General features: G+C 44.3%; 1 protein-coding gene across 6 annotated transcripts in view; it reads left to right on the top strand.

The window, feature by feature from the left end:
• Nucleotides 1-27,693, top strand: part of HIPK3 (homeodomain interacting protein kinase 3) — a 102,215-nt gene that overhangs the window by 12,988 nt on the left and 61,534 nt on the right. For 4 of the 6 annotated variants that reach the window (XM_061610521.1, XM_061610522.1, XM_061610523.1 and 1 more), the window contains exon 2: nt 23,503-24,604. The exons of the other annotated variants lie outside the window; for them this stretch is intronic. In XM_061610521.1, the coding sequence (XP_061466505.1) occupies nt 23,505-24,604 (1,100 nt within the window). In that variant the 5' untranslated portion in view covers nt 23,503-23,504. The remainder of the gene's footprint in view (nt 1-23,502; nt 24,605-27,693) is intronic. 6 annotated transcript variants of the gene reach the window in all.

Genomic DNA, 27,693 nt, shown 5'->3' with positions numbered 1-27,693 from the left:
AGTGGAAAAGCAGAAAACATTTTGAGCAGAAAAAGACCTGGTGTGGTGGAAAGTTTTAAGCAGCCTCTCCACTTCACTGTTTCCCTGCTTTTCATCATAGCCTCCTGTGACTTCTTTTCATTTTGTAAAATTCCTGTTTGGCCATGCATGTCTCCCATGTAATATCTAGTTTGACTTTGAAAGGAACAAGAGAAAAATGATTACAAATGTCAGTATAGCACCCCATTTGGTCAATTTAGGTCGGATTTTTGCAGAAAGTTGTCATGCCCGCACTTTCAGCAGCACGAATGGATCCATTATCATGGGCTTGCCTATTGTTCTGTATATGTTTTCTGTTTCTACTGCCCATCACTACCCTTCTCCCCTCCTCCAATCTGCAGTAGTTGTTTAGATATATCCAAACTGCTTTAAAATACTTCAGTCATGCACTGGAGTAGTTTTGTTGCCAAAGGCCTGATTAACAAACCATGGTTTAATGTGAACGAGCAGCTGCTATGTGCTATTCAAAACTTCCCACAACACTCCTTTTCCACTTCTGCTGCACCACAGAGAAAAGAAGCCGGAGTCATTCCTGAAACCAGCAGGAATTTGTAATTATACAAAATGTCTGCTTGTTTCATATGCATCCACCTCTTCAAAATATGAGGTGCCATGATGTTATGTTGTGTTATGTTTTAACTTTTGTACTAGGCAAATAAATGAAATGAGCGGTACCTCTATGACAGTGGTCTTTTAAGTCAGCCTTGTAGTTTTTCTACCAAGCAAGGCACAACCCTCCTGTGTCCTTGTTCACTGCTTCAGCCCTCTCCCCCTCCAGTTATGAAGTGATGAAGACTTTTCTCAACCTGCTGTACTTCACTTTGCAATAACCTATCCCACGCAGGTTTCTGAAGCAGAAAAAAGGATCTGCTTTGTTAAAGAACCCCCCCCCCACTCTGACCCCTAATGTTGACTCTCACAACTGATCTGGTTGTTCTTATAAAGCAACTGGAACTTGAAAACACACAGCAGCTTGTTAGGTAGTTATGGCAGAGGTGTGTGGTGGGGGAAGAAGTGCACTACTGACGAGGCTATTGATCTTCAGCTGTTAGATCGGAGTCTACAATGAGGGGGAGAGAGAGGGAAGAGGTGAAGGCACAGGAAGAAAAATGGAGAGAAAGGAGGACATGTACAGTAAAAAATCTAGTAGTTCCCATGTTGCAGATTGGAGCTAAAGGTGGAGCGTGGTTCTGAAAAAAATGGTCTACTTGGAGCAGCTTTCCCCAACCTGGTGCCCTTCAGATGATTTGGACTACACCTTCCATCTTGCCTAACCATTGGCCATGGGGCTGGTGCTGATGGGAATTGTGGTTCAGCACCATATATGGAGGGCACAAAGTTGGGGAAGGCTGACTTAGAGAATTAAGAAGGAACAAAGGTAATTTTTGGGTCTGGTCACATGATCTAAAAGCATAAAAGAAAGGTAGGAAGGCAATTTGTAGTTCTGGGGTTGTGAAATTGGTACCTGTGAGTGTGGTGGTGCCCTTGAAGACTTCCCTGACACCTGTAAAGGCCTCGGCAACTCCTCTTCCCATTCACTGCACCCTTTCTCATGAGGTGATAATGATGGTTACCTTTTTCTTCCTTAAATAGTACATAGCTTTAAGGAAAATGTTGGAAGTATGATGCTCTTTCTTACTTTTCTCAGTTCTATGTACTTTTGTTGTTGTCCTGTGTAAAAATCATGGATTCCTTGGATCATGATGGTGCTGGGAAGTCCTAGATCTGTGATTTTTACTGTGCAATCTACCTATGTGTTAATTTAATGGTGCTTTATGTGTGTGTGTGGAGACCCCATGTGAACTCATGCAAATTCAAGAGGATCTGTTTTAATTCTGCTTGTAAAAATGTGTGTGTGTGTGTATTTTCCTCTGTCTGGGGTGGGGAGAGAAAATTAGGTTGTTCACCCCATTTAATTAAAGTTATGATTAAAGTTTTATTAATATCAGATTGTTTAATAAATGTTACAGTAAAAGTGTAATAACAATACTTTTGCTAAATTCATTTTGGGACAGATGACCCTCAGAAGTAACATGGCCCACAGGAGCTTCACTTTAAAACAATGTATTAGTTTAGGACTCATTACTGTACATCACCATTCTGAATTCTATTTTGACTGATTTGAGGGGGCATATCTTGGTGGAAGAGCATGTGCTTTTTCAACCCAGTCATCTCCATTTAAAAAGGACCTACAGGCTTCAGGGCTCAGAAAGAACTCTTTGCTCGAGTCATTGGATGGCTGCTGCTTGGTTCTCGGCTTGCAAGGCTTGCGTGGTGCCTCGGAGGTTCTGGATCTCTGCATACAAGGTTTCCATGGTTATTGCTATTCCCCCTGCTGCTCCGTTCTGATCCATGTCATCCGTCATGGGAACAGATTCAAGTAGGGATGGTGGTTCCGTCAATCTGTCCCGTCCAGAGTCAGACCCAAGAGGCTGAGACATTGGTGCAAGTAAATCTTGTTTTATGAGAGTAATGGATATGTCGAAAGCAGTGCGCTTCATAGAGTTCCTACAATAACTCACTATAATTCCCTAACAACACTTTTGTTAGTGTTTGAAGGGGGTTCACCCGTGGGAATTGGCGGAGCATCTAACACACTCCCTTCCTCCAAGGCTGGAAAAGACACAACAACAGCTGGACCTTCCGCGCCTTCTGGCCGTGGAGGCGCCTGCAATTCATACATTTCCCCTCCCTGCTCGTTGAGAGAGAGCGGAGGCTTGACATCATCCCCCTCTCCATGCCTTAACCCTTCCCTCCCCCGAGGTCCGGGTTTTGCAGGATAGGCTTCATGGAAGTCTGTCACCAAGTCCGGTGCGTGCACATCTTCTGCTGCTTCCCAGAAACGTTCCGATGGACCGTATCCCTTCAAATGAATGAGATATTGGAGGCGCCCGCATCTCTTCCTCGCATCCAATATCTCCTGTACTTCGTATTCTCCCAGTGGCACTGGCTCGATCCGCGGGCGGTGCGGGTTGGGGAGAGAGTCTTTCGTCAGTAATGCCCGATGAAAAACGGGATGCATTTTGAAAGTGACAGGGAGCTTAAGTCTATAACCTCAGGGTTCTATCCTCTCCCCCATGCTATTCAACATCTATGTAAAGCCGCTGGGGGCCATCATCAGGAGTTTTGGGCTGCAGTGTCACCAATATGCGGATGACACTCAGCTCTATCTCTCATTTAAGTCCTCACCAGAGTTGGCTGTGGATACCGCGTCCAAGTGCCTGGAGTCCATTAGTGGATGGATGGGAAGGAATAGGCTGAAGCTGAACTCTGACAAGACCGAGGTGTTGCTCGTGGGAGACAAGAGAAGGCTGGGAGATATAGACCTGGTGCTCAATGGGGTGAGATTACCCCTGAAGGACCAGGTCTGCAGCTTTGGGGTCATTCTTGACTCCCAGCTGTCCATGGAGGCTCAGGTTTTGGCAGTGAGCCGGGCAGCTTGGTATCAATTACATCTGATACAGAGGCTGCGACCCTACCTTCCTGTCCATCTGCTCCCATGGGTGATACATGCCCTGGTCTCCTCTCGCTTAGACTACTGTAATGCGCTCTACGTGGGGTTACCCTTGAAAACGGTCCGGAAATTACAGCTGATACAGAATGCGGCGACACGTCTGATTAACAACAGTCGCCACTGTGATCATATAACGCCGGTGTTAGTAGACCTACACTGGCTACCAGTTGTTTACCGGGCCCAATTCAAGGTGTTGGTGTTGACCTTTAAAGCCCTATACGGTTTCGGTCCAGTTTATCTGAAGGAGCGCCTCCAGCATCACCAATTATGCCGCCTGACGAGATCAGCCACACAAGATCTCCTCTCAGTCCCTCCAGTCAAAACAGCCAGGCTGGTACGGACCAGAGAGAGGGCATTCTCAATTGTGGCCCCCACCCACTGGAATTCCCTTCCTTTTGACCTTCGACATGCCCCCTCTCTGATGGGTTTCCTCCGGGCCTTGAAGACCTGGCTATTCAGACAGGCCTACGGGTTTTTTGGGGTGGATTAGTTTTATGATGTTATTAATTGGAAGATTGGTTTTAGATTAATTATTGACTGTTTTTGATCTATATTTTGTATTATTGTGCTACTGGACGTCGCCTAGAGTGGCCGTTAATTCGGCCAGATAGGCGACTCACAAATAAAATTTTATTATTATTATTATTATTATTATTATTATTATTATTATTATAAGCCATGGGATTCATTTGTGCCTCCACTTCGAAAGGTCCTATACGCCTGTCCTGCAACTTACGGCACCGGCCAGGCATAGATAGATAACGTGTAGACACCCAAACTTGGTCTCCCACTTGAATGAGGGGCCCCTCTTGCTGATGCTGATCAGCGGCTCTCTTGTAATCCACTTTAGCGCGCTCCAACTGCTCCTGAAGTAACTGCTGCATAGCGTGAAGTTCTTGCATGTAATCCTCCGCAGCGGGAACGGAGAGAGTGTCCTGTGGGGCAGGGAACGCCCTGGGGTGGTAGCCGAAGTTGGCAAAGAACGGGGTCTGTTGTGTGTTCGAATGCACAGCATTATTGTAGGCAAGCTCTGCTAAAGGCAAATAAGACAACCAATTGTCCTGCTGATAACCCACATAACAGCGTAAATACTGTTCCAAAACCGCGTTTAGTTTCTCAGTTTGCCCATCCATTTGAGGATGATGAGCAGATGACAGTCTTAATTCACTTTGTAGTAACTTCCACTGGGCTTGCCAAAAACGTGCAGTAAATTGGGTTCCTCTGTCGGAGACCAGACTATCTGGTAGTCCGTGTAACCTGTACACGTGTTGGATGTATAGCTTGGCTGTGTCTTGAGCGTTTGGAAGTCCAGTGCATGGAATGAAGTGAGCCATTTTTGAGAAGGCATCGACCACCACCAAAACTGTGTTTTTTCCCTGAGAAGAGGGGAGATCTGTAATAAAGTCCATAGTGATCATTTGCCATGGAGCAGAAGGAGTAGGAAGGGGCTCCAACAAACCCGCTGGCTTCCTGGTGGCATGTTTTGCTCTCATGCACGTAGGGCAGGAATGGACGTAATGCTCTATGTCCTTCCTCACCTTGGGCCACCAGAAGTCCCGGGTGACGACTTGGATAGTTTTGAAGACCCCAAAGTGTCCTGCCGTGGGGGAATCATGGTACTGACATAGCACTCTGGCTCTCAAGTCTCCTGGGGGCACGTAAATCGCCTCCTGATGGTGCAATATATCTCCCTTACACATGAAATCCTTCTGTCCTGTCTCGTCCAGTGTGGTCGCTCCAGCCCGCTGCATCTGGGCGAAAGGGTCCTGTTGTTGCGCCTCCCTCACCTCATCCTCCCAAGAGTCTTGACACGCCCCGACTACCCCCTTCTCAGGAGGAATCACAAACTGTAAGGGTCGTGGGGTGGGGTTCCCCAAAAATTCAGGCTTCCTGGACAAGGCGTCAGCCCTCTTATTTTTTGCTTGTGAGATGTAATGGATCTTTAAATGAAATTGTGCGGAAAACTGGGCCCAGTGCACTTGTCACTGATTGAGTATACGAGCGGTGTGTAGACTCTCTGGATTACGATGGTCCGTGCGCATCTCGATTTCATGCTACGCCCCTTCTAAGTGATGCCTCCAAGCTTCAAAAGCATCCCGGATGGCTAATAGCTCTTTCTCCCACACTGTGTAGTTTTGTTCTGAATCTGTCAACTTTCTTGAGAAATATACACAAGGCTTCAACCCCCCTCCCTTCTGCGATGGTTGCAAAAGAACTCCTCCGATCGCCACATCTGATGCGTCAGTCTCTACCACAAAAGGGAGTGCGGGGTCTGCGTGTTGTAAAATTGGCTCTGTCGCAAATCTCCTTTTCAAGCTCTCGAACACCTCCTGAGCGGCTTCCGTCCAACGGAAAGGTCCTGAGCCCTTCAGGCAGTCTCTAAGCGGTGCAGTCTGCTTGTAGTAGTTGGCTATAAACTGATGGTAGTAATGTGCGAACCCCAGAAAGTGCTGCAAATCTTTCTTTGTCTTGGGGGGTTGCCACGTGAGAACGCAACGAACCTTCTCTGGATCCATTTCTACCCCAGCCGGGGAGACACGGTACCCCAAAAAGTCAAGAGTGGTCAGGTCAAACTCACATTTTTCCAGCTTAGTGTACAGGCGGTGCTCTCTCAACTTCTGTAGCACCGCGCGCACATGTGCGTCGTGTTCTTCGGGGGTGTCCGAGTAAACCAAGATATCATCCAGATACACAATCATAAAACGGTCCACAAAGTCCCTGAAGATGTCATTCATGAAATTTTGGAACACTCCGGTTCCGCCCGACAACCCGAATGGCGTTACTAAGTACTCAAACTGACTGTAACAGGTCTTAAAAGCGGTCTTCCATTCATCCCCTTCCTTTATTTGCACCAAATTATAAGCGCCCCTCCAGTCTAATTTTGTGTAAATTTTCACGGATCGCAGTCGCTCCAGCATCTCCCTGATGAGCGGCAAGGGGTAGCTGTTGGGGATCGTTATCTGGTTGAGGGCCCGGTAATCATTACATGGGCGGAGCTCCCCCCCTTTTTCTTGACAAATAGCAGTGGTGCCCCGGCTGGGGACTGCGAAGGGCGAATGAAGCCTTTCTTCAAATTGGTGTCCAGAAACTCTCTTAGTGCGGCTAGCTCCGGCTCGGAGAGAGAGTAGATTCGCCCAGTGGGTATGCGCGCCCCTGGCATCAAGTCAATTGAACAATCATAGGGCCGGTGAGGAGATCTGCTTCCTTTTTGTCAAAAACATCCTGGTAGTCACGGTACTAGTCGGGCAAGGTTATTTCCCCAAGTCCAGGCACTCCTGCCAAAACCTCCGGCTCCCCCACAGGCTGGCAATGTTGGTGGCAATACTTGGAGGTAAACACCACCACGGCTTCATCCCAGAATATGGTGGGGGGGTGTCGTACCAACCAAGGCATACCCAGCACCACTGGGAAGCGGGGCAAGGAAGCCACATAGAATGACAGGTCTTTTCGATGCCCAGGGACCAACACCACCAAACCCTCAGTGGCCCTGGTTACCCCTCCCGACTTTAGGGGTTGGACGTCTATAGTTTCCACTTCCAACGGCTGACTCAGTTTGTGCGTGGGGATCGCGTGGTGTTGCACCAAACTTCGGTCCATGAAGCAAGAGGAGGCTCTGCTGTCAATCATAGCTTTGGCTAGGAAACTCTTGCCTGAGGGTAGGGTTATGCTAATGGGTAACAGGAGAGCCCCTTGAGATGGAAGGGGTCATGGTGGAAATTTGAAGCACCCCCCCCAACTCTCTGGCCTCTATGAGAGCTGGGATGTGGAGTTTTCTGACGGCTGGGGTTTTCCGATCTTGGCTGTACAATTTTGGGCTAGGTGGCCCGGTCGCCCACAATATAGACACAGTCCTTCCCTACAGCGCCTCTCCCGTTCCTCTTCTGTCAAGTGCGGTCTGGCCCCTCCAATTTGCATGGGCTCCTCTCCCACGAGAGCCGGGACGCTCGTGCTGGGAATGGGGCGTGCGCGAGGTAGCGGGGCAGCAACCGGAGCCTGAGAAGGTTCCATCCTTTGTTCCAGCTTCCCCCCCTCCAGGCGGCTGTCAATTTGCAAACACAGTTGGATCAAGCCTCGTAGGGTGTCGGGAGGCATGGAATGGGCTAGTTCATCCAAAACTTTGGAGTTAAGTCCATTTTGATAAAAATACATCAAGCCTGGGTCTTTGTACTCCGTTTCTTGAGACAAAACATGAAAAGCATTGGTATACGGTCCCACAGAGCCCCTGCCCTGTCTTAGAGTTCCCAGCTGGCGGGCCACTGTCTCCTTCCTCTGGGGGTCTCAGAACATCTCCCCCATCGCGTTCTTAAAAGCATCAGACTGCCGCAGTACCGGATCGCTGCGAACCAAGTACGGGGTGGCCCATTTGGCCGCTTTGCCTTCTAACAGGCTGATGATGAATGCCACCTTCGCATCATCCATCGGAAACTCTGCTTGGAGCACCTGGATGTACAACTCACACTGGGCTAGAAACGTGGCAAACTGTTCACTTTGGGCCCTGTACTGAACGGGGAGTCCCACCGGGGACTTTACAGGAACTGGTGCTGCTCTTGGCTGCGCAGCTTGAACTTGGGTAGTCAAGGCTCGAAGATTCTGGTTCTTGGCTTGCAAGGCTTGCGTGGTGCCTCGGAGGTTCTGGATCTCTGCATACAAGGTTTCCATGGTTATTGCTATTCCCCCTGCTGCTCCGTTCTGATCCATGTCATCCGTCATGGGAACAGATTCAAGTAGGGATGGTGGTTCCGTCAATCTGTCCCGTCCAGAGTCGGACCCAAGAGGCTGAGACATTGGTGCAAGTAAATCTTGTTTTATGAGAGTAATGGATACGTCGAAAGCAGTGCGCTTCATAGAGTTCCTACAATAACTCACTATAATTCCCTAACAACACTTTAGACCTGCTCTGCAACATAAAAGAGAGTTGACGCAACACCCCCCTCCCAACTCAGCAGACTTATGTAGGGGAAGTTTTGGAGTGCAATGTCTCACTCCTTCGTACCCCCACCCTCTGACCAGTATGCTTTTCCCGCCGTCGAGAGCGAGGTGAAGTAGGGCGAACTTTCAAGGGCTCGTCTGAGAAAACAGGGTCCTTATCAACAGACAGGGAAGTAGAAGGCGGGGAATCCTCAGACATCTCTAAGTTACGGGTGGACAAAGGAGGAGTTACTGCTCTTTCGGAATCCTCCCCTAACGACTCTGAGAGGGCGTTTGAAGGGGGTTCACCCGTGGGAATTGGCGGAGCATCTAACACACTCCCTTCCTCCAAGGCTGGAAAAGACACAACAGCTGGACCTTCCGCGCCTTCTGGCCGTGGAGGCGCCTGCAATTCATGCCTTCCCCCTCCCTGCTCGTCGAGAGAGAGCGGAGGCTCGACACTGCCAATTGGAAAAGACATGGACTACATGGACCAGTAATTTGACTTAGTATAAGATTCTTTATTTTTTTATTTAACTAAATTTATATACCACTTGATTGTAATAAAACCTCTAAGACAGTACCAAATATTCTAATATATTTACAGCACGTTCTTTTTTTTTAGCTAGGATCATGCCTGTCAGCTGTTCTGCTTTTATGTTTTGCAGTCATATATATCAGCTTTGATCTGCATCCCTTTCAAACCAAGAATGTTGTCTGAATATAGAAAACTTCTAGTTCTCTGTCTCAAACCAACTTGGAACATACAAATGTACTGATTTTATACCAGTTTACCTGTCTTAGTTTTTTCTGCCATGCGTCCTGAAAATTACAGTTTGGTGAGGCTGTGAAGCAGGGTTGGGGAACCTCCAGCACACAATCTTGGCCCAATACAGTGTCAAAGTTAGCCTGTGAGGCCATCTTCTCCAAAGCCAAACTTCTCGTGATGACATCTGATGGATGAGAGAGCAGACATAAATCCTGTGTTGGCTGCGCACACCTGTTCCCAGCACGGAACGGGCATGCAGCCAAAGCAGCAGGATTTAAAGGCCACTTGTCACCTGATGAGCAGGGGGTTAAATCCTGCTCAGTTTGGCATGGAATCCCTTGCTAAAATGGAAGAAAAAATCCTGAGTTTTAGCATTGCCTTGCAAGGTGCTTTGAAGTCCCAACTTCAGGATTTTAAAGCACCATGCACCTGATGGCATTGTGATGATGTGATTGACAAGTGGGTGCCCTGACATGTGGAGCCAAAAAGGTTCTTCACCCTTGCTGTGGAGTTCTCTAATTTTTGCACAATTACAGTTCCCATGATTTCTCATGAAGTTAATAAACTGTAATAATCCATGTTTTAGATATGTTTTCCATATTCTTCAGTAAATCAATTTCTGCTTAATAGAGAGCAGATGTGTATTGTAAGGAACACGTGTTAGGAATTGAACAGTGGCTTTTTCAGTTAGAGTATACATTTGAACTATATCCCTTGTGTGTAGATAAGAAAGCAATAAAACTAAAATGTTTAAAATAATAAAACCTTGTGTAAGAAAGGTAAACAGTGGGCACTTACCAAACTTGACGATCTCTTACGTATTTTTGTAAAAGAAAACTGGCTACTAATTTATCTAGAAATGGCTTGGGGTGAAATCCAACACTGTTGACAGTGGATGCAAAGGAGTTGCCTCTTCCGTTCCTCTCTTCTACAGTCCCAATGCTTCAGAACAGATTTTGGGGACACGTGGGAAGCTATAGGGGGAGGAGACAAAATATGTGTCCTGTTGTGCTATCCAAATCAATTATGCAAGTGGGGTGCCACAACTAGATATCACCCTTTTTTCTATGTAATAAAATATTAATTTTAAAAAGATGTATCCAGTGAGTCACTGACTACTTTTGTGGTATTGATGTCAGTCACTGGCTGTATTTTCAAATATTAATGTGGTGGCAAATTGACATATTCAACTTAGGATTCTGTTATTTAATTTTTCTGGTGGTGGTGAGAAAGTCTGTCATGAAAGTACCACCTCCTCCCCCCATTGTTTGAGGGCATGGAAGAGTTTCATATAACTGATAGAAAACTACTTTTGTAATCAAACAAGCACAGTGTGCTTGCTTATACAGAGGCTAAGGGATGCTTTCAAGTGTCATCCCATTTCGATCTTAAGAAAAGTTAATTCTGGCTAATGAATAGTTTTGAGAAATAAGATACCTTAATTTAATTTCTGCTTTTAATTGAGATCATATGATTTGCATATTATGATTACTGGCAAAGCAGCAGCATTTGTTCATGACTGACTTTCTGCTCATTATGCTGTATCGTGAATTCTAATAGTTCATATTTCTTGGTGCATAATGATTTGCAGTGCAAGTTTGTACTCTGCTTTATGATCACAGCTAATAATTAGTGGTGGTCAAGTTCAAAATGGTATGTACTTTTCAAGAATTCTGAGCAGTGTGCTAAGATGCTAGGCTTAAATATGTCTTAGGCATACACACAAAATAAGATAAAACCATTGTATGAATTAGCTAGGCTTCTCTAGTATATCTAACCAATATATAATATTATGTGCAGAAAAGATAAATTCATGTTCACAGGTATGCAGAACTGCCAGGTGCAACTTCTTAGCAAATGGATGGTTTGTTTAACTTTGTAGAAGCTAGAAAGCCAAAGTGCCATTTATTTGCAGAATTTCAAGTGTTGCAATGAATTTCTCAGTCTGGCAGCATAAAGAGTATTTCATTTAACACGAATGAAAACATTTTTATTATCCTCCTTCCACCCTGTTCACCAGTGCTGCAACATGCAATAGCAATTCCTGTTTGATTGAAATGAGATTCCCCCCCCCAATTCTGTCCAGTGGTATATCTGAAGGCTATGGGAATGGTATACATACAAATAAATCCAGTTTGAGATTATACTATTCTAATTTGTGATTATTTTAATCTTTTACTCATCCTTTAAGAATGATGATTTAAGTATTTCTTGCCCTCAATGTGGAGACACAGTAGAACTTGTCAACAAATGGATAGTAGCCATTTAAAGATATGAAGGAGCCCTAAGAAAAATTGCCCTGGTTCAGGTGATTGGAAATGAGCCATACCTAGCCTTGGCTTTTCATGCTCTACTCCCTCCCCTCCCCTCCCCTCCCTTCCCCTCCCTGTATGAGAATGGCCTGGTTTGCATGACACAGTAAGCCAAACAATGGCTTATTGGGACCATGCAAACAGAGGCTTCCGGAGAAGAACTTGCAGGAGTTGCGAGCTCCTTTCTGGCAGCCTACATGTGTACACAGATATGGTAAGCCATTGCTTGGCTTGTTGTGCGAACCAGGCCAATGAAAGCTTTCACTTTCAGGATAGAACAAGACTTGCTATTTATGAACCTGTTGATTGCTCTTAACTAAAGTTAGTAACAATAAACAAGGCTTAAACTATGTTTCAGATCATGGTTTGATAATTTAACTTTGTTTGAACAAACCACAGTTTACCAAATTTATATGTAACATGGAATTGTAGTTTGTTTTATAGTGAAAGTGAAAGCTTTCAACTCTTCTCTTGCATGAAGGACAGGGGGAGGGGGGAGTTTATGAGCATGAGGCTTGCTATGGCTCTTTCCTGACACTCTAAATCATTATTTAATTAATGGACTGAACTAGGCCATTAAGGAAGAGATGCCAGAGAGGTAACAAAGAATCAAGGAAATTCAGTTTAAAAATGTAGGTCTTGCCCAAATGTAGTGTGAAAACAGTGTGAACTCTGTTAAAATAAATGTAAATTAACAACAAGGTAAGTGTGAAAAGACTTTGAGGAGCATACTACTAAAAACATAAAGACAAGTTCCTTCCAATATATAAGGAGTGAGAAACCATTTAGGGAGGCAGTTGGACGTATAGTTAAAGGAGGGTAGGCAGATTATGGAGTGGCTAAAATGAACTTACTGTGGAAAATATTGGACAGATACCGGTACTCATGCCCGAATCAGTTTTTGTTTGCAGAGAATCTGAAAAACAGTCAGAGGTGACAAGTAGTGTCTACTCATACATTTAAAATTGGCAAGTACCTTTATATACAGTAAGTATATGCTGCAACTTAATTTGCAGTACTGCTTCCTTAAGAAGTATGTTAGAGAGCTATAAAAGATACAGTAAAAGGGCAGCCAGAATGATAAAGGAGTTGGGATGTTTTCTGTACAAGACAGGCTAATAGTATATGGACTTTTCATTCCAGAAAAAAGACAACTATGGGTGCATGATAGAGGTCTAGAAAATAATGTATGGTGTAGAGCAAGTCGAGATAATGCTTTCTTCCACTCTTACAAGACTAGAACCTGAGGTCTCTTAAATGGATTTAGAAGTAGATTCAAAATGGGCAAACATATAACATATAATTTATTTGTGGAATTTGCTGCCATGGCCACTGATTAGATGATACATGGCAGTATTCCATATCCTTATTCTATACTCATGCAGCAAAGAAACAAGAAAGAGAGAAGATCTTTGCGTCTTTGTGTGCTGTATAATATTGGGGCAGGTATCATCCAGTCTTTGAACAATGCATGCATGAACATTATCAACTCTTTGCCCAGCACTTCTTGCTAATGTATTGTTAGGTATTTGGCAAGCTTCCTGTGATTCAAGCCTTTACTGTAAATGTTGTGGTAGATGAGTTACTCATTATCGTTTGTTCACTTAAATGTCTGCTAGGATCCAAGACTTTGTTACTGGGAAAAGTGGGGCTCTGAACCCTGCTTTTGTCTTTTTCTCCAATTTGCACTTAATCTTAGCCTTGAATTACAGACAAATGGTTGTGTTAGCTATGTCTCTAGGAAAAGACTCTTATTATTTCATGCCTTGCATAACATACATTTGGAGATGACCTATAGAGAATACTTGAATTGTTGTTGCCAGTGCCTAAAACGGTAAAACTACATACATTGTGTTGAGCTTACAGTTGTCTGTTGCTTTTGGGGGAAGGGAAAGTTTTGCAAAGGTTTAAGGAAAGCAGTGCATGATGGCTGTGTATGGGAAGAGAGTGCAAATAAGAGGATTGGCAAACAGACGGGAACCAGCCTGTTGCCTTAGGGACAGTTAATGGCAACAGGTTGGTCTGCATGAGGGAAACAAACTTAATCTTTGGAAACCTTTAGATCTTGATTTTGAGGCAGTATTTCTAAGAAGATAAAGCAGAACCTAACGTTAAATAAATGCATATGATGGCCACTGGCAATTTTTTTTCCATATAGGGAGGAAATGTAGCCTTCACAAAATAAAACTGGAAATTGTTTTGTTGCTGTGGTTGATGGTTTTCCTAGAGACGTCATGGGAGTCAAGAATGTAACTTAAGTCTCATACATAATGCCATACTGCAGAGAGTGGCAGGGCTGTGGAGTCGGAGTCGTGGAGTTGGAGTCGGGAGCAATTTTGGGTGGAGTTGGAGTCGGGAGCAATTTTGGGTGGAGTTGGAGTCGGGAGCAATTTTGGGAGGAGTTGGAGTCGGTAGAAATGTTCAGACTTCCAAATAAATTTTGGTTGACAAGAAGCAATTTTGGGTGGAGTCGGAGAGTAGAAAAATAGAGGAGTCGAAGGTTTGGCGTACCGACTCCACAGCCCTGGAGAGTGGGCTGTGTCCAGTGGTGTGCCTTATGCCAACAGAAGACTTTTTTTAATACATTGGAGGCTTCTGTTAGCAGAATGGGGGGAAGAGGTTATTTTTTGTCAATTTCCTCCTCACCCTGCAGTCTGTGGTGCCACTTCCCATGCTGTTCTGATGGATGTCTAAATCCTTTGCAGCAGACATGGGGGAGGGTTCATGGGGGGCTGTAGTGGGAAGGGGAATCATCTACCAGCTGCTCCCTCCCCACCCTACTCATGGATGTCTTTACTGTATCCAAGAGGCTTCTGTCTATTGCAGGGTTGGGGAACCGTTTTGACCCAGAGGGCCAACTTTGACAGGTGAGTGGGGCAATCCACTTGTCATTCATATGATGGCAAGCTGCATTGCCCCACCCACCTGTCAAAATCCCTTGTGCTTGCAAAGCCTGCCCTGCATTGAAAATTTCAACATTCAGTTTGGAAGCTGAAAGGATCAGAGCAGGGCGGGCTTTCCAAGCCTCTTTGTGCCCCCTCCTTTCAAGCTCCGCAATCAGAGCTTGAAAGGAGAGGATGCGGGAAGGGTTGGAAAGCCTGCCCCACACTGATCTCTTCAACCTCTGAAAAGGATCGTTGTGGGGCAGGCTTTTAAAAAAACCAGGCCTGCTTACTTTTGTTGAATGTGCAGTGAAAGCAAGCAGACCCGTTTTCCCCTTCATTATAGTGCAACAGAGAAGTTCCCACCAGAGCCTCTGTCTCCTCTGTGCAGACACTGGCTCTGGCAGGGACTGCTCCGTTGCTCAGCAGTGAAGAAACAGACACTTATTTTCCAGTGCTGCAGCAATCTTTTTTGGGGGGAGGGGTTGCTTCAAATAGCACTGTCAACTGCTTTAAGACAGCCTCTGCACTCATGTCTGAGCAAAGGAGCAGAGAGACTGTTAAAGCAAGCATTCTTTGAAGCAGGCCCCCCTCTTAAAGATCTTTAAAGTGAGAGACTTCTTCAAAGATCACTGCAGAACGAGCACCTGTTTCTTCACTGTGCGATGGATCAGCGCATACTTTCCAAGAAGGTCCGGCCCATCAGCTAATGTCACCAGTAATGTTAGCTGATGGGTGGGTGGGCGTGATTTGGGGAAAATGGCATTGGGGGTTAAATGGAACCCCTTGAAGAGCCATGATTGGCCCAGAGGCTGCAGGTTCCCCAACCCTGGTCTGTTGGATCAATGTATGATGTCTTAACCATGGTTAGTGCTAAAATCACAGTTAAGTTGCTATGCACCCCAATGTGTGTGTATAAGGAGATACCAGTAAAGCGTGCTTCTCAGCTTGGAACCTCAAAGGCTTGAAAACTGCTTCACCTATGAATTGCTCAGTTTAGAGGTAGAGCTTAGACTTGATTCAGTATCATGATTCTGGAGGTACATGCATGTGTTACAGACTTACCTGACCTTTTCTCTTCCTCTTTCTTCTTGCATGTGGATTACCTTCTCTCAGGTTTTCTGTAACTGTAGTTGATCATGACATAAGAATTGGCAAACTAAAATTGGTGTTGCTCCCAAGTCATGGTTTTCAAGACTACTTCTGTCTTTGGTTTCAGATCATAGTATGGGGACAAGGCCCAGTTTAGTGCTACATGTATGACCTGAAATAAGCCTAAGCAAGACAAGAGTCAGGCCCATATGTTCTACCTCCTCTCTCATCCTCCCATGTCGTCAAGAGGAAGATTCTGCTTTCACAAAATCCTAGTTTGTCATTGTGTATGAATTTGAGACTATAGTTCATAAACAAACTCTGAGCAGTTTCAAAACAAGCCCACTTCAGGCCATGGGTTATGAAGCTGGCTTGCTAAATTAACCAGAGATTGTTGTAAATTACAGCCTCTGGTTTGTACACAGTGACAAGCTGGTATTCGTGAAAGTGAAACTAAATACTGCCCAACTCATCTTGTTGGCCATGGGGGAGGAGGGCTGAGAAGGAAGGAGTGGACAAGCCTTTGTCTCGCTTCAGCATGTTCTGAATTGTGCCTGTAGAGCTAAACCTGTCATGGTCCTCTTGAGGACTCTGTTGTGGACGATGAGTGCGAGGAAGAGCCTTCCTGCTCAAGCACCTGAGTCTGAGCCAGGGCCTTCCTTTGAGACTGTCTCTCTGGAAGTCCACCGGTCCCCTCTTCCTTGGCTCTGCCAGGGGTTGAGGGGAGCTCTATGTCACAGACTGAGCTGTTAGGGGAAGAGGAAAGCTAGGTGTCTCCGAGGCAACAGTGGTCCTTCAAGAGTCAGGAGCAGACCCAGCGCATAAGAAGGAGTGCCTGACTTCAGGCCAGGAGCTCTTGCTTGAACAGATAGTCTTGTGAATAGCTGGACTTTCCCTACCTGTGTTTAAAATTGTGGCAGGTAGGTGGGACAGATTGTTGCCACAACTTTTCTTCTGTGCAGTCTCAGATCGCAGCTACTGGTTCTGGAATCCTGACCCCTGGCCTTGTTCCTGAACTGCGTTAGGGAACCCTGACTTAGTTTGTTAATTGTTCTCCTGAGTTAGTTTGATCCTTGCCTCATCGCTGATGCCTAAGGTCATCTGGACTAATTTCTGCTTGTCTCCTGTTGCTTACACCATCAGTCTGCTAGAAAGAAGCCTGGCTTCTTTACTTACAAGAAAATGCACAAAGCCATGGTTTAGTGTCATGTATGAATACAACTGTTAAATTGCCAACTTAGATGTCACAGCAAATTGATTAGAGAAAATCAAGAAATGGAGCAGGGAATCGGTATGCAACAGAGGAGGAGGGAGGGGAAAAAGAAAGAGCATGCAAACTTTAGAGAGAGATGTTTATGAGCCTCCAGCACAGTTTAGATTCAGGTTTGTAATGTCAACCACTAACGCTCGGTCGATCAGACACAAATGTACTTTAAACACAGAATTATTTGTAACTGTTCTTTAACCACGGTTTACAAATTCAGGGAGAGTGTTAAACTGCCGTTCAGTTTTATGTCTTTATTGGCCCACTGTCTGAACAATATATGAAATGTTGGTACAGTAGGGCCCTGCTTTCCGGCACTTTGCTTCTCGGCGCTTTGCTAATGCGGCGGTTTTGAATTGTATCCATGTTCCATATGTTTGGTGCTTGTTCCGTTTTTGCGGTGGAAAATTGCCAGAATACAGAGAGACGCTGACTGCTCAAATTAATGGCACCTGATGCCCTTCTCGGACTCAGCTACTGAGCGCTTTGTCGGAGCTTGGAAACGTTCCTTTTTTAAACTACAGTTGGGCTGATGGGAGTTGTAGTTCAAAAAAGGAACGTTTCCAAGCTCTGATGATGTGCCCAGCAGCTGAGTCTGAGAAGGGCGTCTGGCAGTATTTTATTGTCGAGGGAGGTGGCGGAGGGCGAGCAAGTGATCAGGTAGGGGGGAGGGTGAGCGGGCAAGGGGGGATGAGCGAATGAGGCAGCGGAGGGCGAGGGAGCAAGCGAACAAGCAGGGGGGAGGGCAAGCGGGCAAGGGGGGAAGAGCGAGGGAGGCAGCGGAGGACGAGCGAGCAGGCGTGGGCAGGCAGGCAGCTCCCTCCCTGTGATCCGCGGCCGAAGGGGAGCACTACTCCCCCACCATAATGAGGGCAAGTGAGCAAGCGAGCGGGGGGGGGGGGGAGAGAGGGCAATGCAATGAAAAGTGGAACATCGATCAGCTGTTGCACAGGGAGCTTCAGGGGCCAAGTGGTGTCAGCTGGAGCTCCCCACGCTACAGCTGATCAATGTTCCACTGTTTGGCGGTTTTTGCTTTTCGGCGGGGGTCTGGCCCCTAACCTGCCTTATAGGTAGGGCCCTCCTATATTGTAAATCATCTCTTTGTTCCTCTGCTGTGTCCTGCTGTTCCCAGGTGCTATGTGTACTCCCTTTTATTTTGGTAACTGAACTCCAAAAGATCTTTTTAAGATAGCATTTAAAGAATAATGGCTAATCAATAATGGGGTTTGTGGGAACAAGTTAATTACTATTAAATAGTAATGCATTCAATTGTTGCTGCATATTTAGTGGTTCTTGTATTAATCAACCTTCATTGCAATGCTAGTATGTAATAAACTCTGCTTACAAATGTATTTTGGAATCTCTTAACTGACATATTTCGTAAACATTTAATTTCTGAGCTGTGATATAAATGCTTTGAGATTTGGTTTTTTGAAAAATGTAAAAAACCACAATGCTTTAAATTTATTATATTGCTGGAATAACTTCTACCCTGATTAAAATCCACACTGGCCAATCATGAATGAGAGTGAGCTGGGAGCTCTTTGATAGTACTTCAGCAGGAAAAAAAAATCTCTGCGGTAGAATGTGAATGCATAGGATTTGATACCTACTTGTACGCAGTTGTCTCTGGGATACTCTGGGAGGAGAGTTGAAGGTGATTTGTTAAAGAAATAGTGTTAGATGTGAAATTAGCAGTTTGAGTAACTGATACATCTGGACACAGTTGTGAACAGGACAGACTGCTGAATATATACACGTGGCTTCCCAGTTGTGTCAACTTTCTTTTTCTTGATGTAGTGAGGCTTGTTGTGATACAGCTGGGAAATCTCAGCCTTCATATTCTTCATAATGCCATTGATTCCAAGAGGGAGCTAAAGCTTCACTAGTGGATCATTCTATTTTTCCTCTCCCATCAAATATGCCAGTATGGTCAGTTTATTTCTTGCATGTGTTGGGATAATGCTTTATCTTGGCATTGTTGTAGAAAAATGGAAATTCTAGATGCTACCTGCCCATTTTTTTGTATCAGACCAACGTTATAGTACTGTTTAAAAATATATCCTATGAATTTACTGTCTACCTCTCCTTTTTGCTTGCTTTTAAGATTGATGGGTCATATCAAGTTTGAAGGTCATTATCAAGGCTCATTCCTTTTGGGGCAGAGCAGCTTTAGCAGCTAGCCTCAGATCTGTCAGAGTCCAAGAGATTAGGCATGTGGTGCAGATTCACATTTACAAAGAATTATTATTTGGTTATTCAAACAAATAACCAAACTTGCTTTGGTATTACAGAATTTATTTTCCTGAGAATGGGTGTCTGGATTCAAATTTCCATCCCCTCCATGTGTAATATATTTTTGTATGCCTGCTAGTTGTGGATACTTGTGGTGTTGTGTTCATATCAAAATTTCAAAAGACGATCGCTGCTGCAATGCATCTGAGCTGAGGAAGCAACTTGAAAAGAGAAACTAGAAATTTAATTATTGAGAGGTAGCTGAATGGCAACGTGGTTTAAAGTAGTGAATTGTCTTTTGCAGTTAAGGCTTCTATATTGATAAAAGGGCACTTTTTTTTAAAAAAACCACTCAAGTGATCTCTTACCTGATTCTCTTTAACTATTACGCTAGCAATCAGCCAGGAGGCTTCCAGTTCAAACCCCTTCTTATCCATGAACTCACTAAGTAGTTTACCAATCCCTCCTAGCCTCTGTCTGTATTATGGGAATAGTAATATTGGGCTCCCATTTTTTTGCTTACAATCACAAGTGTGCTGCTGATGGAGCGTGATGAATGACCAACCTTAGAACTCCAGAGGTGGGTATATTGCCCCAGCCATTTCATGGTGATTCCTTCCCCCCCTCCCCCAGTTCTCAAGTTTGGGAGGAAGACTCTGGATAGTTTAACCAGTTTATTTATTTCTGAGGCACGTGGTGCATCTTGGCCTTGAGAATGGCCAAACCAGCAAGCTCCCCACTACCCTTTCTAAACCAGGTCCTAGACATCAGTTTTTGACTTCACTAATAAGTCCAGCAAAACATTGTGGATTGTAAAGATGAGATATAATGTTGAACATATTGGAACAGTTAAGAAAGAGCACATTAAACGGTTAAGAAACCTGACTGGTTGCTTCCCTGCACCCCCAGCATCTTTGTAGTTAATCCATTGTGTTTTCTTCAAACAGTACTTTATTATTAGTTCAGGAATGTGACCAAAAATGAATATATTTGGAACATTTAAGGCTTTTAGGAAAACATATAAATCACTTCATGAGCACCACTCCAACTCCCATCATTGCCAGCAAGCATGGCTAATGATCAGGGATAATGGTAGTTGTAGACCAACTATCTGGAGGGCACAATGTTGGTTGCTTCCATTGTATACAGTTCAGAGCTGCATAGCTAAGGATCCCAGAGGGTCTCCTATTGAGGTAGTAGCTTCAGCTTAGCTTTAGTTGTGTGTAACAGAACCAAGTGAGGGGAAAATACTCTTGCCAGCTGAGGCTTAGCTGGCTGTTGTATTATACCTTAATCAGCCCAAGGATATATTTATTTAATTTATTTATTTTATTACATTTATAGACCACCCCACAGCCGAAGCTCTCTGGGCAGTTTACAGCAATTAAAACAATAAAAACAAATATACAAAATTTAAAACACAAAAAACAATTTAAAAACACAATTTAAAAAAAATTAAAAACAATTTAAAAACACATGCTAAAATGCCTGGGAGAAGAGGAAAGTCTTGACCTGGCGCTGAAAAGATAACAGTGTTGGCGCCAGGCACACCTTGTCAGCAACATCATTCCATAATTTGGGGGCCACCACTGAAAAGGCCCTCTCCCTTGTTGCCAGCCTCCCAGCTTCCCTCCGAGTAGGCACCCGGAGGAAGGCCTTTGATGTTGAGCGTAGTGGGTGGGTTCATGTCGGGAGAGGTGGTCCATCAGGTATTGTGGTCCTAAGCTGTGTATGGCTTTATAGGTTAAAGCCAGCACCTTGAATCGAGCTCGGAAACATACAGGCAGCCAATGCAAGTGGGCCGGAATCTGTTTCATGTGTTCAAACTGTCTGGTCCCTGTTACCAATCTGGCCACTGCATTTTGCACAAGCTGCAGCTTCCGAACCATCTTCAAAGGCAGTCCCACATAGAGTGCATTGCAGTAATCTAACTTAGAGGTTACCAGAGCATGGACCACTGAAGCCAAGTTATCCTTGTCCAGTTAGGGGGGTAGCTGGGCCACCAACCAAAGTTGGTAGAAGGCACTCCATGCCACCGAGGCTACCTGATCCTCAAGTGACAGAAATGGTTCTAGGAGAACCACTAAGCTGCATACCTGCTCCTTCGGGGGAGTGCAACCCCATACAGGACAGGTTGGACATTCACCTTCCGGTCAGAAGAACCACCCACTAGCAGCATCTCAGTCTTGTCTGGATTGAGCCTCAGTTTATTAGCCCTCATCCAGTCCACTGTCACAGCGAGGCACTGGTTCAGCACATTTATAGCCTCACCTGAAGAAGATGAAAAGGAGAAATAGAGCTGCTTGCCATCATACTGATGGCAGCGCACTCCAAAACTCCGGATGACTGCACCCAACGGTTTCAAGTAGATGTTGAACAGCATGGGGGACAGAACTGATCCCTGCAGAACCCCATACTGCAGAGTCCAGGATGCTGAGCAATGTTCCCCAAGCACCACCTTCTGGAGCCGACCCACCAAGTAGGAGCAGAACCACCACCATGCAGTCTCTCCCACTCCAAACTCAGTCAGTCGTCCCAGAAGGATACCATGGTTGATGGTATCGAAAGCCACTGAGAGATCAAGAAGAATCAACAGAGTCACACTCCCCCTGTCTCTCTCCCGACAGAGGTCATCGTACAGGGCGACCAAGGCTGTTTCCGTGCCAAAACCAGGCCTGAAACCCGACTGAAATGGATCCAGATAATTGGTCTCATCCAAGCATGTCAGGAGCTGGCCTGCCACCACTTGTTCAAGGACCTTGCCCAGGAATGGAACATTTGCCATCGGCCTATAGTTATTAAAATTTTCTGGGTCCAGGGAAGGTCTCTTCAGGAGTGGTCTCACTACCGTCTCTTTCAGGCAGCCAGGGACCACCCCCTGTCGCAGAGAGGCATTAATCAGTTCCCTGGTCCAGCCGGCTGTTCCATCCCTGCTAGCTTTTATTAGCCAAGAAGGGCAAGGATCCAGCACAGAGGTGGTTGCACGAACCTGTCCAAGCACCTTGTCAACGTCCTCAAGCTGTAGAAGTCAGTGATATTTGGCTGTAGATAAAATCAGCTTGATAAAATGGAAGTCTTTTTGCTCAAAAACATTGCTTTGCCAGTTGTACTTTACAGTGCTTGGGTTGGATCTGGATGCTCCCACTGGCTGAAGGTAGGAGGAGATTGTTTTCACCAGTTCACCAGGGTTAGGGGGCTCTCTCAACAACAGTGTGGGGACTGCAGGGGGAAGGGGGATTCAGTGAAAATTGTCTCCACCTTTTCTTCAGTGAGAGCTTCTACTGGATCAGAGTACATTCCATTAACAGAAGGAGCCCTTCAAAACTGGAAATAATTTAGAAATCTGAAATAATTTAGAAACAAATTTATTTAGTAAATTCGGCCTCTCTCTTACACTCACTGTTAAGTGCTGAACAAGTCAAGAATGAGAACATGCTGGCTTTGACTACAAAAAAGGACAAACGCTGTACTTTTCAAGTCTGAAAACAGTTTCTCTTTAGTAATACTTGCAGGGACATGCAGGTTTTACATTATGCTGTTTACACAGTAATGTTTTGTGCACACCCATTAGTATACAGTTAGTCAAACCAAATTCAGATATGAACAAGATGTTGACTTAAGAGGACCTAATGTATTGTGATAGGAATAAATGGAGATTTCTATATAGTGATAACTTCCTAGACATAATTAAGCTGCTACGGGTTTTCCCTTTAAAATTAAAATGTATACCCTGCTTTTTTTGTATAAAATTATGTCAGGAGGCTGTTTTGCTCTAAAAACTTGTTTTATGGCAACTTTAATGTATTTTTGAGCGTGCTTAATAAGCTTTAAACTGTGCTATGTTAAGCTTTTAGTTAAAGAATAGCAGCTTATATGCAAGAGAACATTTAAGACGATATATACTTATGCTTTAAGAATCCAATTAAAGATCCTAATGTGGATGAGTGTATAATGAAGATTTTATGCATTTTCCTAAACACCTGTTAATATCCCTCTTACGTTTTCCTTGGAATAACAGTGTTTGCTGTTTTTGTCTGTCTTATATATGTTGATCATAATAAAAAGATATGTTGGCATTGGGAACTTCTAAGTCCTGTTTATGACAGTAATTTACTGTCAGAGCTTGTGTTACAGATCAGTTCATGGTAGATCTTGGCTAAAATAATATCACTATACTGTAGTTTTGAAAGTTATTTTGGCATCTGAGAAAGGTAACCTTACAATGGTGAGCATTCAAAATGAGTTGGACAGTTTTGGTGCTTAAGATGCCTGCAAAACACTTACAGAAATAGTGCAAAAAGATAATGCCTGGTATTGATGATATCGCAACTCCAATGTTTAAATCCAAGTGTACAGAAGTGCATTTTTTTATGGGACCAGCAGAGTTCAAACAACATGTAAAAGCTTAAAATTTTGCTAGATTTATAAGTAAATTGTTAGGAAAAGAATTGACAGTGTACTGATTATCTTTCTTTTTTTCCTTTCAGGTATGGCCTCACAAGTCTTGGTCTATCCACCATATGTTTATCAAACTCAGTCAAGTGCCTTTTGTAGTGTAAAGAAACTAAAAGTGGAACCAAGTAGTTGTGTGTACCATGAAAGAATCTACCCACGGATCTACGTGAATGATAAATTTTTTGGAATTGCTCAGACTCCCAGCAGAGTTGGTACTTTGTTGCAGGCTACCAGCCTATTTGACAGACCTCAAAGAGAGACTTTTTTGTTGCAGACGAGCGCTGTTGCTTTAAAAAATATTGCAGGTGCTACAAAGATATTAGCAGTGCGGGCACAGCAACCTCAAGTGGAAGCACCTTGGACTGAGATTCAGGAAAGTGGCTTAAACGTCTTGGACCGCCCCCAGCGATGTGGACTGAAGCGTAAGAGTGAAGAGCTGGAGAATCAAAGTGGCGCAATGCAGATTGTTGATGAACTGCCTATGTTGCCTGCAATGTTGCAAACAAACTTGGGAAACCCAATGACGGTTGTGACCGCTACTGCAACTTCAAAACCAAGTGGTACCAATGGCGATGGAGATTATCAATTAGTGCATCATGAGATGTTATGCTCTGTGAAAAATACTTATGAGGTTCTTGATTTCCTTGGGCGAGGGACTTTTGGACAAGTAGTAAAATGCTGGAAAAGAGGGACAAATGAAATAGTGGCAATCAAAATTCTAAAGAACCATCCATCTTATGCACGCCAAGGACAAATAGAAGTGAGCATATTAGCAAGACTGAGTACTGAGAATGCTGATGAGTTTAACTTTGTGAGAGCGTATGAGTGCTTTCAGCATTGTAACCATACTTGCTTAGTTTTTGAGATGTTGGAACAGAATTTATATGACTTTCTGAAGCAAAATAAATTTAGTCCCCTTCGGCTAAAAGTAATACGGCCTATTCTGCAACAGGTGGCCACTGCACTGAAAAAACTAAAAAGTCTTGGTTTAATACATGCTGACCTCAAGCCAGAAAATATTATGTTGGTGGATCCTGCCCGGCAGCCATACAGAGTTAAGGTAATAGACTTCGGGTCTGCTAGCCACGTGTCAAAGACTGTCTGTTCAACATATTTGCAGTCTCGGTACTACAGGTATGTAGCTTTCAGTATTTATTTTATTATTACCTTATGATTGGCACTTTTGTAGCTTTGTCTTTTCTGTTGTGCGTGTAATTAACTATATTGTTCCTTTTTGCAAGATGTTAAGCATGTTAACTTGGGTAAGTCATGACAGGGATTATATTTTTTTATGGCTGCCTAGAATATTTGTCCTATAAAGCAGAGTGTAAATGTTTTCTTGTTTGTTTTTTGTTCTGGTTCTGCACGTAAGTGCTAATAAACATAACATCAGTTTAACTGTCAGGTGTAACACTTGAAAATTAAGGAGCTGTTGTCCTGAGGGGCAGCTAGTTTGTTTATTCTACCACCTTTTAGGGTACTGTGCGCTGTCTGGCCTTCAGAGTGGATTATGAGATGATAGTCTAGAGGAGGTTATGTTCACTTTTTGAATTCTGCTTTGTAAACCACATTCAAAATACTTTTCTTTGTGTGCACATGATGGGCTGGAAGAAGAAGAGTTGGTAGAAACCTCATTTTTTCTTACAGATGACTTACCTCATAACTAAGCCATTGGTTAAAGTGATATGAATTCAGTAAATGTGCACTTTCCCTCTTGAGATTATTTTCTATTTTGAATAGTAGCTATTACTATTCAATTGTATAATAGTAGCTATTATACAAATATCCAATGTTAATCATACTCAGAGTAGACACACTGAAATAAATAGACCAATGTTGGATATCACCCATTTACTGCAGGTATTGTAGGTCTTAATTTATATGGATTGGATTCAGACTTGCTGGAAACAAAACTGTTTGCCTGGACACTTATGTGGCTAGAAGGGGGAGGTGGTTTCCCCCTCCCCCCAATTTCTTCTTTGCTCTGAGATGCATGATGGAGTGGGAAATGCTATCTGGAACTATGTGGGAGGTAGTGCGGGAGATGGAAGGGGGAACAGGAGCCTTCGTTTGATCATGAGCCCTTCTGCAAACAGAAGGAGCTCTTCCATTCACAGGAGGACAAGTCTAGATCTAACCTTTAATGTATTAAGGAATTAAAATTCCTATGGGACAAAGCTTACATGCTGGCTAACACTTGCAGAGTTGCTTAAAAAATAGAAAGGTATAGAAATACTTTATTAATATTACTAGTGACTGATTATTACTGATAGCCATTGTTCAAATTGCTGGCATAGGGAAGTCACCTGCTATAGTTCCACTTCTGAAACAAAGCAGGTCTAGAAAAAGGATATTGTATAGTTGGAAAAGGTTAAAAAAACCAACCAAGATGATCAAGGAGATGGGCAACTCCCCTATGAGGAAAGATTGCAGCATATGAGGCTTTTACTTCAGTAAAAGGCAAATTAGAGGTGACATAATAAATGTTTATCCACTCTGTCCATACCATACATAATTTTATAGAGAAAGGTTTTTTCCCTCTCTCATATCACTAGAACGCGTAGGCACCCAGTGAAGCTGAATGCGGAAGATTCAGGACAGATAAAAGAAAGGACTTCTTCACGCAGTGCATAGTCAAGCTATGGAACTAGCTCCTAGAGGAGGCAGTGGTGGCCACCAACTTGGATGGCTTTAACAGAGAATTAGCCTAAGCCATGGAGGATAACGGTATCAAAGGCTACTAGCCACAATGGCTATGCTCTGCCTCTACATTCAGAGGCAGTATGCTTCTGAATACCAGCTTCTAGAATCTGGGTGGGTGGGTGGGAGAGTGCTCTTGTGCCCAGGTCCTGCTTGCGGACTTCCTATGGGCATCTAGTTAGCCGCCATGAGAATGGCATGCTGGATTAGATGGGCCACTGGGCCTGATCCAGCAGGCTTTTCTTATGCTCCTTTGGAGTGCTTTGATGCCCATGTGTATTACTTTGAGATCTTGGGGGACAGAATACAAATTTTAAAAATAAAGAGACAGGAAGGATGTGAACCTTGGACTAAAGGAAGTGGAGTATAAATAGTTGAAGTTATAACTCTGTTAGATTTCTCATCCCTACCCCAAATATACACTGCAAGTTAACCCATAGTAATGTTTAAAATGCCGGAACCAAGTTCTTGAGTCCATAACTCTTCTGAGATTGGATGCTTCTGGCAGGGAAGTAGATATGGCTCTACAAGGTCAGTTTTCACTTAGCCATCTATTATCAAGATCAACAAGGAAAGCACTAATACAATAAAAAATTTGCTTTCGTTGTGAATATTGTTGTTTACATCTATGTTGTAAAAGGTTTAGACTTATAAAGTCCTAAACACCTTTAGTGCTCCATCAAGAAATCTGGTCCACATTGACTTGTCCAGTCTCTGTGATCTTCTGATGAGGCCTTCTGGCCATGCTGTAACAGGTAGAAGGCTTTGTCAGTTGTGGCACTCAGTCTATGAAATTGCAGTAGCGATACTGATCTTCTTTCAGTGCTTGCCCAAAACTCACTAATTCCCCAGTGGTTCCTGGAGGACATTCAGATTATCGGGATGTTGCCTCCCCCCCTCCTGCCCGGTCCTATCTTCTAATTACCTCACCCAGGGGGAGGAGCCATCCCATCTCCCAGACCAGCCCTGCCTTTTGCTGTGGATGGTCACGGTCTGTCTGAGCTCCTTAAGAGCCAGCCTGTCTTCTTTTGTTAGATTCCTAACCTTTCTTTCCTCTTCTTCGTTCTGGCTAATCCTCTTATCCTTTCTCTTAGACTTTTCCCCCTCCCTCCCCCTTCCCTCACCAAACTCTTTAGATAAGGACGGGGAGTGTGAGAACAATTAGAGGGCCTAGGAGCCTGCCACGAGGGAGTTAGCTGGCGGCCGGCTCGCGCCTTCTCTCCTAAAAGAAGAGGCACGGAGGTGGTGCGGCGGCGGCAGTTAGTCTTTGGCAATTTGCGGCCTCTCCTTAAATATAAGGGAGGTGTGACCGTGCGTAGGAGAGCAGCGGTGAGAGGACATGCACTTTGGCTTTGCTGCAAAGAGTAGCAGGAAAGGTGGGAAAGCTGCGCTATGCCCCTATGCCAGTTCAAGCCTCTCCTACCCTCACCATAGGATCGGAGGGCCTGGTAAAGTTCACCCGTGATGACTAGCAGCCCCCTGGAAGGGCGTGAACACACACAAACTAGTGAGATGGAGGAAGA

Source organism: Rhineura floridana, chromosome 2 (genome assembly GCF_030035675.1).
Source record: "Rhineura floridana isolate rRhiFlo1 chromosome 2, rRhiFlo1.hap2, whole genome shotgun sequence".
Classification (NCBI taxonomy): Eukaryota; Metazoa; Chordata; class Lepidosauria; order Squamata; family Rhineuridae; genus Rhineura; species Rhineura floridana.
This window is presented reverse-complemented; position numbering and strand designations above follow the sequence as displayed.